This window comes from Sarcophilus harrisii, chromosome 2 (genome assembly GCF_902635505.1).
Source record: "Sarcophilus harrisii chromosome 2, mSarHar1.11, whole genome shotgun sequence".
Classification (NCBI taxonomy): domain Eukaryota; kingdom Metazoa; phylum Chordata; class Mammalia; order Dasyuromorphia; family Dasyuridae; genus Sarcophilus; species Sarcophilus harrisii.
In genome coordinates, this window is record NC_045427.1 from 569,233,575 (window position 1) to 569,246,780 (window position 13,206).

Below are 13,206 nucleotides of genomic sequence, written 5' to 3' on the forward strand. Positions count from 1 at the left end.
TTAACTCTAAAGCTTAATTTAATTATGTTTTTGAGTTACAAACCCAGAATTGACCATTGCTTAGATGTAGAAGAAATTCTGAGCTCCTTTTGGTGTGCCTAGGAGGAAATACGAATATTGGAAGCTACAGTGCTCAGCTGAGCTTTCCATCTGCCTCTCAAATAGGTCACCTGAATATCTGAACGGAGCTCTGCTGCTGCTTCTGAGGCAAGTGGAAGGAAAGACATTTGTTACAGGGCTTATTGTGTACTGGGCATTTAAAAAAATATGATTTCTCTTAATCCTCATCACATTTTTAGGAGAGAGGTGCCATTACAGTTCCTATTTTGGAGTTGGGGAACCTAAGGCAAACAGAAATTAAGTGATTGCTCAGGATCACACAGCTAGGAAGTATCTGTGTCTGAATTTGAACACAGGTCTTCCTTCTTCCAGGCACTTTTTCTTAGCTTCCAAGTAAGGTATAATTTCAGCTCCCTGAAAAGTAAAGAGCTAGGTGTGTGAAGATTTTTGGGCAAAGAGGCCTTTGGGAGTTTTCATTTTGTCATAAGAATAATTTCTCCTTTTGGAAAGCAATTTCATTCAAGCACAAGTCACAAATAAATTTACTGGAAGCTTTGTCTCAGAGATTTAACCAAAGAAATAAAAAAAAAAAAAAAACTAACCAAGCAAAAAAACAAAAAACAAACAAAAAAAAATCCCCAAAAATCTTGCACCATGACCACAAAGTCCTAGTTCTGTGTGATTTTCATTCTAAAGAGGGCTTCTCTCCTCAGAGGACATCTTGTCAAGCTCTCTCTTTCTGAGTTCTCTGCAGGCTTTTCCCCTGAAGCTGCTTCAGGAAGGGAGGTCATTTGAATACCCTGAAAATAGTGAAAATAATCTGTCTACCCTTTGTTTTTGTTTTGCTGTTATTGATGCCTTACTTCTCACTTGTTTGGAGTAGTGGACTAATGAGGCTAAAATTATGGATCTGCAGACCCCAGGAAGTAGCAGAGTACATCACATCCATGAGGAGAGGAAGGGAGCTGGGGGTTAGAGACTTTGTGTCATAGCCCATTGCTTTGGTAAGGCAAGCAGACAGGTTGGGTGAAAAATGAGAATAACTCATAGAATCATAGGTGCTGTAGAAAAAGCATGTTATCTAAATCCTTTCTCCATAACAGAATCCCATCTGTAGTGCTTTTTGTGATGAAAAACTTACTACCTCCAAACATTTTAAAGTCTAGTTTTTACCGTTAGGAAATATGTCTTTATTTTGAACCCAAATCTTCTAGAATAACTTTTAATTTATTAGTTCTGTTCTGGTGAGGCAAAATAAGTCTTCTCTGTCTTCTCCATGGGAATAAAATGAAAGAAGATCCACTTAAGTATTTGAAGACATTCATGATGTATCCCCAAGTTGCTTTGACTCATTATTGCTACTAGGAAAAAAAAGCAACACATGTTACTTATGGCAAGTGATTATATCATTGCCTAAGATGTAAGTGTTGTCTGCTTGGGCGAGAAAGTAGCAACTAGAGGTGCTGAGAATAGGACATGCAGTGGATCTTAGATAATCTCTTACTTTTGTGTTTTAATTAGGTTCTAGAAATAGTGGTACGTTCCCTTCATCTCATGGGGGGAAAAAACATAAATCAAACTCAACAAGATCCTTTTGTTCTTTGCAATTACTATAGAATACGTTGGCTCTTTGGAAAAGGTGAATTTTGGAGGAATAGGAAAATTCATTAAATTTAATTAAGCAACTAAAATGTTAAATTATCTAATCAGGATATACTGTTTCATGGGTAAGAAGCTTCATATGTTCCCAGTATGTTGTTTTTTTGTACTGTAACCCTACATTTTCTTGACTTTGTTCATCAGCTTATTCTTGTATTGATTTTTAACAAAATGCTTTTCTGAAAACACTTCTCCATCCCACCCACCTCATTGATTTCTTCCAAAATAGCATGCTTTTCTACAACTCTGTCTTTAATACCTCAAGTGAAAAGGAGCTCATAGCCTCGCAAAAAAAAAAAAAATCTTTTCTATTTCTGGATAACTCTAATTGTTATGAAATTCTTCCTTGTATTGGGTCAAGATCTGTCTTCCTTTAATTTCTAACTGTTAATCCCCATTCTGCCCTCTGTGTCCCCATAGAATAAACCTGATTCTTCTTCCCTATGATATCCCTTTAAGCATGAACTGTTCCATGTTTGGGGTTGGTCATAGGTTAGTGGAGAAACATCTTTTCTCTCCCTGAAGTTGATCATTGACTTGTTTTCCATATATCCTTTCTCTTTGGTTCCTTTTTCTTTCCACTGAGTATATAAGTCTGATGGTATATCCTTTCTGGTTGAACACATCGGATGTTGCTATTAAATGTTAATAAGCAGTTGGATTGAAGGAGTATCAAAACTCTCTTTGCATCTTTCCTTTTTCTATCTCCCCCCACACAACACACGCTGGGCTGCCACTTAGAATCTGATCACAAGGGGGTAAATACATGCTTTACATATTCTCCTCTTTCTATATAAACACAGGAGACGGGAACCCCCTTCTCTGTCTCTTGAAATAATCCTTCTCTGTTTCATATGTTTTATGCAGGGAAAGAAGAAGAAGAGGAAAAGGGACAAGCAGCCAGGAGAGACTAATGGTAAGTTCAATTAATTAATCCCAAGGAAAGGGGAGGGGGGGGCATGGCAAGGACCTCACTTTTATGTCAGGCTTGTAACTGGGGGAGACAGGAGAAATCCAAGGCCAGGGCATTGTTGAGTAACCCATCCATAGCTAGCCTTTTGGTTTATGCATTTTAATTAATTGCTTCACGACTGCCCTTTTAAAGCTAGTAACATCCATTTTTTTTTTTTTTTTTTTTTTGCATGAAAAGCATATTGTGATTCTAGTGGAATGTGTTTTTAAGTAACTGCAAAGCCATTAACTGCAGAGCTGTAGTCATGCCCATGTGTGGTTTATAAAGTTTGCTGATTTTTTGCGTGTCTGCGTGGGGAGGGGGGTGAGTTGGGAGGGGGCTGGGCTTGGGTGGGCCCGTATGAGTGTTGTACATTCCTTTGGGCTGTACCCGAATGTTCTGATGCATGCCTTTACAGTGGTAAATTGCACCCATTTTAAATTAAGGAGGTTTGTCATTCTCTAGAGGAAATTAGAAATACTGCATAGGCAATCTCAGAGCCCATTTGGAGAAGCCAGCCCTTACAAACATTTTTTGAAGACTTTGTATAATTTGTTCTTTTTTTTCAGAACACAGCGAATGTTTCCTAAATCCTTGCCTTTCACTTCCTCCGATTACAGGTGCTAATGTCATTTTGAGTCATTAAAGTAGTTGATAAAATGTTTTTTACTTTTTCTTGCCATTATAGTTTTATTAACATTAAACATGTATGACATTGAACATTCTTAAGAAATGACCATCCACATGTTTTGATGTGTTTTGGTAGCAGTTTTTTTTTTTTTTTTTTCCGTTGTTTTTGGTTTTGTTTTTTTTGTTTTTAATTTCATTTAACTCTGGTTTTATTTTTTCATAACAGTTGTTTAAACATTGAAAGTGCTTTAGAGTTGAACTAACTGTGCAAATTGAATATGCAGTATTTCTTTAAAGAGACTGGTAAAGAATGGAAGGAATTCTGTAATAAACCTCCTTAATCTAATGGCATTTTTTGCATTGCTCCCACTAAGTTTTCTCATGCAAGCATGCATCCGCAGTATGATTTTTTTGTTCATTTTTTTTCTTTTCTTTTCGTTTTTCTTTTTCTTCTTTTGCTTTGCTGCTTAGCTTACAAATTGCAGTCCACTAGCTTTCACTGACTCAATGCCTGCTTTATGCTGCTCTTAGTCTCTGGCTTATACTAACAGTCCATTCCGCACAGTCTGTTTATTCTTTTCCATTCCTATCTTAATATTAATAAAACCTGAACACAGGAAAACAAAAGTTGAATGTTCCAAAAGCTGCAATATCCCAATACAATCTATTTTTTCTTTCTTTATTTCTTTCTTTTTTCATTGGTTTTATTTTGTTTGACCTTTTTTTTTTTTTTTTTTTAAACTATTAAAACTCTTGAGTGGAAGAAAAAAAGCATGTTAAGGACCTTAATTCCTCCCCCTCGCTTTCTTTTCTTATTCTTCCTGTTTTATTTCATTTTTTTAATTAAAAAAAATTGGAAAATAAAATCAAAAGAGGAAATACCATGAAAATGAAAGTTACCTAGTGACTGACGTCCCCTTATCTGTTTGACCTTATATGAGACAGTCCTTGAAGAAGGGATACTGCAGCTTTATTTGCAACAGCTAATTACAAGTTAAATAAGAATGTAATTTTCACTTTTTTAATTAAAAAACTTTAAAAAAACGAAAGTGAATATTTTGCAATTAGTAACCAGGTCATTGATTTATTCCCTTTTTTTATTTTTATTTTTTTTCTTATTTTTATCTTTCTCTTTTTTCTCCCTCCCCTCTATTTCTTTCTCTCTCCCTCCTTCTCTCTCTTTCTCCCTCCTTCTCTCTCTCTCTCCCTCCTTCTTTCTCTCTCTCTCACCCACCCTCCCTCCCTCCCTCCCTTCTTCTCTCCCTCCTCTGCTCGCTTCTTTCTTGAACTCATTCAGACCTGAGCGCTCCTAAGAAATGCCGAGCGCGCTTTGGCCTTGATCAACAGAATAACTGGTGCGGTCCCTGCAGGTGTGTATAGTTTCCCCAGATTCGCTGTGGCTGGTTTTCAGCTGGTTTATTTGGTACTTTCCCCCTTTTCTGCCCTGTTGCTTTGTAGCTCTGTGTTGTGATCTTAGGAGACACCAGGGAGTGGGGGCACTGCCATCCGATCGTCTCTGTGAGGGATTCTGCTTGTTCTCCTTGCTGCTGCTAGCCAAAATAAATGCCACTGTCAAACAGCATCATCTGTACCTCTCTCGTGTCAGGGACAGCAAAGACCAGTCTCTCCCTTTCCCAAGGAATGTGTTTCATGCCATCGGAATGTTTCCAACACACTTCCCTACTACAGGGTAGAGCGAGCCTCAGTGACTTGGATGTTAACACTGACATCAGTAGAAGCAAATAATGTCACTTTTTTTTTCCCCTTCTCTCTCTTTCTCTCTCTTTTTTTGTTTTTTAAATTTTTTTTTTGACTCATGGAAGTCCTTTCCTTTCATGTCCTTGGTGAGGGGAGACTACCAAATAAAACTCAGGTGATTGAAAAGAAAAAAAAGCTTTAGCTAAGACTTCACATCCAAATGAGCACGATCCACCATTGTGTTGTATTTTTTGTGTTTACCTTATGCTAACAGATGCAAATACTCCAAAGAAGTGTCGGGCATTGTTCGGGCTTGACCGACAGACTTTATGGTGCAAACCGTGCAGGTATATTACTACCATTAGGCCTCTGGGAAAATCAAAGCCTTCTGTCCTTCTAGAGCATTAGTATGATACGTATTTTATCCACTCCCCACCTGTTTCCCCGTTCCCACTAGCATCAATGGCTAATAATCCACGTCCTTCCAAATTTCTTGCTAATTTAATGCCATTACCTTTCTCCCACCCTCCTTTCTCTCTTTCTCTTTTTCTCTTTTTCTCAATAACATCTCCCTGGTGGTAGAACTGGGAACAGTCAGACCTTGATGTGCAAAGACTGGCATCTGTCCTTTCACTCTTAGAGAGCTGGCATTTTGCATCTGACCAACCCCTAAGAATGCTGAGGTGGGATATATACAAGATGTATATGTCCACCATTTCCAAAGGTTCTCGTGATTCAAGGATCTACAGCTATGGCATACCAGAAAGGTTCTGGGACAGGTTTTTGGTATTTTTTTTAAAAAATGCATTATTTGTTAATTATATCCAAATATCTATATATCTACTCACTCTGGATTTTTATTAGCTGACATTTTTATGGAGCTGAAGGGAAATTGTGGCATTGAATGGTGTGCACCTACTAAGGAGTTATAAACTTGTGAGCCATAGGCTAAGAGACACTGCAGCATTTGACAGTTCTGCAGAATAATTTTTGGTGCCAATATGAATCAGAGAGCACAGATTATTCCAAATTAAACACCCATATTCTGCTGCAGGTTTACATCAAACCTGTAATTCCATGGTACTTCATTATAGATACTTCTTTCTTGGTGGAGGGATACCAACTAGTTCTTGTCTCATTTCCTTTCCTTAATGACCACATTTGGTTAAATTTGTTGTTTCTTTGTTCTGATACAAGCAGTCTTTGAATTTGGAATATTATGATGGTAGGTATTTCAACTCCCAAACACTCTTTCTCTGTTTGTAGTGCCTTCCTTGTCACCTTTCCCTCTTGTCCATGCTTTTACCATGTGCTTCATGTTGTTTAGACCCTAGATCAGATATCCATCACATTATGTGCATGCCCACAACTCCCTGTTTTCTTTCTCTGAATAAGCAGGAACAGATTGGTAGCATTGTAAACTACAGTGAGACAAAAGAGAAAGCTGACATGTAGTGACTTATACACTCTGGAAAGATAGACCTTCTCTGCCCACCGGATGAATTTAGGACCTTGAGAGATATGGGGGGCAGAGCGATTTGAAGGACCGTTTGTACTAGGTGTCAGCATTAAAAAAAATGTTTTTTAAAAATTACCCAACATCTGCTTTTAATGGCTTTAAAGGCCCCTTAAACTATTACCACTGGTTCCATTTTTCTATACGATAGCAAGTGATCTCTCTCTTGCAATGGCAGACAGATGCTTAGCTTTCCCCTCAGGATGTCCTGTGTCAAGTACTTTGTTTACTGTGCTAGGTAGCTGATTGGTACCCAACTTTGCATTGAGTGAGGTCAGTGAGCAAGAAATTTTGTTCTGTGACTTTATTGTCCGTCGAGTTTAAACTATTCAAAGCTTCATATGATGAGAAAAGGCTTTAATTTCCTTGTAAAAGGTGTCAAGTCTGACACCAACTGTGTGTTCTATCAAAAAAGGAAAAAAAAAAAAACAAATAGGGTTCTGGCTTTGGGGGTTGGAGAAGGGTGGTTTTGTGAAGGCCTCTTTATTGGAAAATCATTGATACAGATTAGATTTGGTGTTACTTTAAAAAAAAAAATATTGACCAAGGCACCCATCCCTTTTGGAGTTGCTTTTTCAATTTACTTTTAAGTGAGCAGAATGGGGCAGGGTGGGAATCTTTCTAAAGCAAGTATGAAATAAATGTTGGAACCAGATTAAAATATAATTGAGAAATATCTGAGAAGATAGAAGTACAATAAAAAACAGACAATATTAACATGAGGTTTTCTAAGTCAATATGTATCTTGCAAAGATTATAATGTTTAGTGGCCATGTTTCTATTTGGAGCTTGTCATTATGGCTCTAAAGTGTGCCATGGTTTTAAGTACTTGTTGCCTTTTCCTGTTGTGAATTTTTTTAAGCTACTGTATAGTTAGTTTCATGCTTTAGAATTGTGATTTTTCTAAAGTGTAGTTTGAGGAGCATATATAATGAAAGAGACTCTGTGATTATAATATAGTCTGAGAGTTGGATATCGTTATCATCACAAGTGATAAGTTTCATCACAGGGATAAGTTTCCCTTACCATCATTCATAGGTTTTACTCTGGCAACACCCAGTCATCACTTCTCAAACTGTTACTGCTATCTTTGGTGAGCCTTTCTTAGGGCAGGGTTTAGGCAATGCATTTTCCATTATCAAGTTGTCATTCAAAAAGGGAGTAATCAGAAATGACTTCTAATTAGCCCTCAGAACAAAGATGATAAGTTAAAGTGAATTTTGCAGAGTTTTGAACTAGTTATTGAAGAAGACGCTTGCTTATGAGTTTAGGATGTTTTTTTAACAAAAGAGAAAGATACATGACCTATCACTCATATACTTACTTTTAACTCTGTCTTGACTGTGTCTGACTGTCTGCTGAACAAATCGGACAGGATGTGTTTTTCTTTTAAAGAAAATAAATTGTAAAACTTGCGTTCTTTGACTCAGAACTACTATGAATACATTTTGATTGCTTTTCAGTCATTGTCTATTATACCAACATCTCTCATCATTCTCTGTCCTCCAGATCCCATATTCAAAATTTTCCCTTGGAACCCCTAACCCCCCACACCCCTCACCCCCGTAAGATACAAAATTTCACATCACAATTAGAATTGTTTTGGGAAATGGGGATGAGGGAGAAATTAGAAATGATGTTAGCAAATCAGGATTCCTCGTTTTACATAATGGCTTTCTAATTTCATTTGACCTTAGGGGAGTTTTTAAAACAAGGTTCTGTTTTGAGCCCACCAAGTTGTTTTTCCATCTTTTTAACTATGCCCTAATATAGCATGGTATGCTGCCTGAAATGATTTTTCCCTTGTTCTCAATGACCCTCCCTCTCACTCCTCCTTTCTCCCTCATTCTTTTTTTCCTCATTGTTTTCTCTCTCTTTTTTTTTTTTTTTGTTTTGTTTTTCTCCTAATAATTCTTCTTCATATTTGCAAAATGCATGAACATCTTAGATTTCCAGCATGTTTTGATCTGCAGGCTAAGATGGTTTAAACCCACTCATAGGTTAACCTATTTATCTGACTATTTGGGACTTGAGCAGAACCTTAGTATATTTTAGGGCCTGGAAGGAAGCAATCTTACCAATTTAGGATAAAGGGAAAGAGGATACAGATTGAACTCCCTGGCCTCTGACTGCCTTACATTCTGGAGAGAACTGACCTACCCAGAAGCCAGTGGTTGTCTCTTATCAGGCAGGCTGGATATGAAGCATGCTCCTCTCACCCTCCTGCCATCCTGCTCAGTCCACACAATGTACACCTTTGGAGGGTATGACCAGAGTTCTGTGGGGAAAGTTGAGTGAGGGAACTTAGTCTCCTTTGTATTCCAATATTAGTCTGGCAGGAATTGACTCAACTGCTTTGTGGTATCTTCATTGCTGGAGGTAGACATGGTTCAGTTGTAGAGACTGGAGCTTTTTATTAGTTAGGCTTCTGCAATATCCTAGGAATACTTTGAATTTATGAATCTGGACAAAAGGTACATATTTTAAGCATTTTTGTAGACTATATACTCTAGTGGGAATGATCCCTGGATCATTTTTCCCCACTAACTTTATTCCTACTAAACTTGAGTTGATGGGTGAAAAAACCCTTTTAGTCATATATCTGATTTCTTCCTTCGGCTACTTTCACATTGTCCTTGGATGACAGGCAAGAAAGATTCTGAAATTCTCATTTCTGTTCCTTATATAATGGGTACCAGTCAAGAAGGGGAAGTTTATATTTTTGGTATGGGTCAAAGTCTTTCTGGCAAAAATCGGTGTGAACACAAAGTTCCTGCTGTTGCTCCTCTGCAGTCCTTCCTTTGGTTATTACTGCTGTGATTTTGTGTTATGTCCTCCATTTCCTGAGACTGATTCCTGCATTGGCATATTAATTATGTGTCAGGCCTATTTAAGGATCAACAACACCTCCATGAATAACCTCTCTTCCCATGTCTCCCCTCTCTGACCACCCCCACCAAAAAAAAGTAAAAGTAATATTTTAAAATGTTTAAGGCAAGTCTCAATTTAATCTACAACCTGCAGGCCATACAACCAGTTATTCTTGTTACTTTGGATCATTTTGATCATTTTCTGTTTTTTCTTCTATCTCTCCCCTCCCCCTTTTTATTCCTATTCTACCTATTTTGGTGGTTTGGTTTTAGTTTTGGTTTTGGTTTTTTATTTGGTTTGATTTTATTTGTTTGAGTTTTCTTTTTTTTTTTTTTTCCCTTTTTTTTTCTTCTCACCTGATTCTGACCTTTCTTGATTTGGTGCGGTTCTTAACAGAGAAACCTGAAAGCTATTTTCAGCTCTTACAGCCTCATGGTGATGGTGTTCCAAAGCTTTAAATCTCTCACTTAAAGCAGCCTTCAGCTGTATGGGCTAAATAGTTAGCTTTTTAAAAGTTTGAGAGGTATCTAGGGAAGGCTATCTTTCTCATTTTCACTCTCTTTTCTCTCTCTCTCTCTCTCTCTCTCTCTCTCTCTCTCTCTCTCTCTCTTTTTTAGGAACAAAAAAAATTAATGAGGGTGGGATTGGGTGGAATGGGGAGGGCTTAAAAAGAGAAATTAACTTAATTTGAACTTAATTCCAAAAAAATTTGTACCTGACAGGTGGCTACCACCTGAATCTGCCCAAAGGGTGGGGGTGTGGGGGCTGTGGGAGTGTGGGCTTTCTTCTGATTATTTTCCTTGTTAGACCCAGCTGGCTTAGAGAATTTAGTTAGTCTGCACACCCAGAGCATCTCTTAAAATGTTTTTTCCTGCCCAGGGTGCTGATTCACCAGGGTGTCAGTTAGGGGACTTGTACTCTGCTCTGTACATCAGATAACTCTCTCCCTTGACATCTTTGCCCTTTATTCACAGATAACTCTCTCCCCCTGTTTCTAGGAGAAAAAAAAAGTGCGTTCGCTACATACAAGGTGAAGGCAGCTGCCTCAGTCCACCCTCTTCAGATGGAAGCTTATTAGACTCCCCTCCTTCTTCTCCTAACATGCTAGGCTCCCCTACCAGAGACTCCAAACCACAGACTGAACAAACCCAACCTCTCTCGCTTACATTGAAACCCGACTCCCTGGCCCACCTGGCCATGATGCCGCCGCCGCCACCCTCTCTCCTCCTGGCCGAGAGTGCCCACAGCAAGCCCGGCGCCTTGGCTGTCACCGCTGCCCACTGTCCGAACGGGGCTCTGGACCTGCCACCTTCCGCTCTGCAGCCGCCGGCTGCCCCCTCATCGTCTCTAGCACAGCCGTCGACATCTTCTTTACATTCCCACAATTCTTTGGCTGGGACCCAGCCCCAGCCGCTCTCCCTTGTAACCAAGTCTTTAGAATAGCTTTAGCTTTGCTAGCCCTGGTTTTTGTTTTCTTTTATGTTTTTGTTTCTTCTTTCTTTCTTTCTTTTCTTTTTTTTTTTTTTAATCTTGTGCCACATGGCTACATTAGTTGATGTTTATCGAGTTCATTGGTCAATATTTGACCCATTCTTATTTCAATTTCTCCTTTTAAATATGTAGATGAGAGAGAAACCTCATGATTCTACCAAAATTTTTATCAACAGCTGTTTAAAGTCTTTGTAGCGTTTAAAAAAATATATATATATACATAACTGTTATGTAGTTCTGATAGCTTAGTTTTAAAGACTGATTTAAAAAGACAAAAAGAAGCAATTTTGAAGCAGCCCTTTGCAGAAGGTGTTGGTTCTTTATTATTTGTATTAAATACGAGCTTGCGAACCAATCATTTTACATCTCGTTTTTAAACCATAAGGGCACAATGAATGCAGTGCCATGACTTTTTTTTTTCTGTGTGAAACAACTTTTCTTGTGATGTTGTTATTGTTTAAATGTACAGAAACAAAGGGTTAAAATGTGTTAATATACCTTGTTCCATGGTGTTGTTCTTTTGGGGGGAGGGGCAGGGAGGGAGGGGACGTTACTCACCAATTACCGGTATCACAACGCTATTGGACCAGTAGTATTTATTGCTTTAGAGACTGCTTGTTGTACCTGTATGTTGTCCCTTTTAAAATATGTTTTCCTTTTTCTTGAACCATTGTATAAAGTTTTTTTCCCCCCTTAGTGTAAGCATCTTATATATAACAACTCATTTGTACAAGGTTTTTAAGTTTATATATATATATATATATATATATATATATATATATATATATATATATATATATAAATGTGTATATATATATTTTTTGGGTTTTGACTTTTGTTTTGTTTTCTCTTTGCTGTATGAAACACAGTTGCCACCAAATGGACATTTATAGATGCATTAAAGGATCAATAGTGTAAAGAAATTGCTTTGAAAGCCATTACATTAAATAAGACTTGAAAATTAGCGAGGGAATTTTAGCGGCGCTGTTTGAGAAACAGCGGGAGCATTGGCGTCTCCCCTCTGGACCTACAGTTGAATGGCCTGCAACATTAGGACTGTGGACTGTGTACAAATTTTTACGTGCCAAAATTCTCAGTGACTTTTAACTTTCTCCCTGTTTTTAATGCTGTAATTTTTGTTCATCATGTTTTGCTGTGATGTTACATAGGTAGGTATGTATGTAGTTTAAATGTCACCTATAACAAGACGTGTTTGGTAGCAGATTGTCCAGAAAGCATTTAAAATGAAGAGGTATAAACCCTTAAGGGCCAAAATTCTGTATATTAGATTACACATAAAGGAAAAAAAAACAGGCTGCCACTTCTATGTAAAATGACTACATAAAGGTAGGTAGCAAACTTAAAAAAAACAAAAAAAACAAAATAAAAAACCAAAAAAAAAAAACAAAAAAAACCTAGGCATGTTGATGTTGCAAAATGCTGTATAAAGCTGAGAACTGTTCATTCAGTGCCATTGTAGTTGACATGAAGCGATTGTAAAACTGTCTCCAATTTTTCTCTGGTTTATTAAGATGCTAACTATAACATTTTTTTGTGAATACTTTGAATGTTTCCTAACAGTTGTGATGTTACTGTTCCGTTTTATGCTCTTATTCTGATTTCATTTTTAATGGTTTTGACGCCATTTTTGTAATGAATACATGTTCATGCTGTACAGTATCTGTAGCATGCAGTTCTGGATTAATAAAAGCAACTTAGTATGTGCAGATAATGCCTTGTCACTTGCTTCTCTGGGTGAGTTTTCCCACAATCAATCCACGATAATCATTTCTTAAATGCCTACTATGTGCCAAACAGTGTGTGAGGTGAAAAATAAAAACAGAAGTAATTTCTGCCATCAAGGAACTTAAGAGAAACTTGTTTTACCGTCACCCAGAGATACTTATTCCCAATTTGATATCTGAAGCCTTCACATTGGTGGTTGGGTGGCAATATAAGTACCAGAGTTCAGTCTTTGAGGCTTTCTCTGTGGAGCTTATTCTTTATTTTTTATTTCTTATCCATTAACCTCATCTTGTGCTGTTTTCAGGTAGTCCCACTGTGTGACACCAAGTGCTAATTGCACTGCTCTTCTGTCCCACAGCATTTCAGTGGATTCTTATAAGTCTTTTCTACTGGCATCAAAAATGGAAAATCCTGTAACAAAAGCCAGCATGGTATAATAGAACCTTTGTCACTTTCCTGGCCCTAATAAGGAGTAACTGAGATTTTGGATGACTTCCTTAGAGTGGGATGGGGAGGAGAGAGAGCAAAACTAGGTCTGATTCTTGTTAAAGGGATTTATTGCCCCCAGAAGGATGTCAGAAGT

General features: G+C 37.8%; 1 protein-coding gene across 34 annotated transcripts in view; it reads left to right on the forward strand.

Annotated features, from left to right (window-relative positions):
- Nucleotides 1-12,609, forward strand: part of TCF7L2 (transcription factor 7 like 2) — a 227,746-nt gene extending 215,137 nt beyond the window's left edge. For 8 of the 34 annotated variants that reach the window (XM_012541082.3, XM_012541077.3, XM_012541087.3 and 5 more), the window contains 4 exons: nt 2,587-2,635; nt 3,241-3,291; nt 4,599-4,671; nt 10,385-12,609. In XM_012541082.3, the coding sequence (XP_012396536.1) occupies nt 2,587-2,635; nt 3,241-3,291; nt 4,599-4,671; nt 10,385-10,829 (618 nt within the window). In that variant the 3' untranslated portion in view covers nt 10,830-12,609. Of the gene's footprint in view, nt 1-2,586; nt 2,636-3,240; nt 3,292-4,598; nt 4,672-5,273; nt 5,348-6,199; nt 6,226-10,384 lie in introns of those variants that run through there. The other 26 variants (XM_031955867.1, XM_023495840.2, XM_012541127.3 and 23 more) reach the window with 10 other exon arrangements.
- The last annotated feature ends 597 nt before the right edge of the window (nt 12,610-13,206 follow it).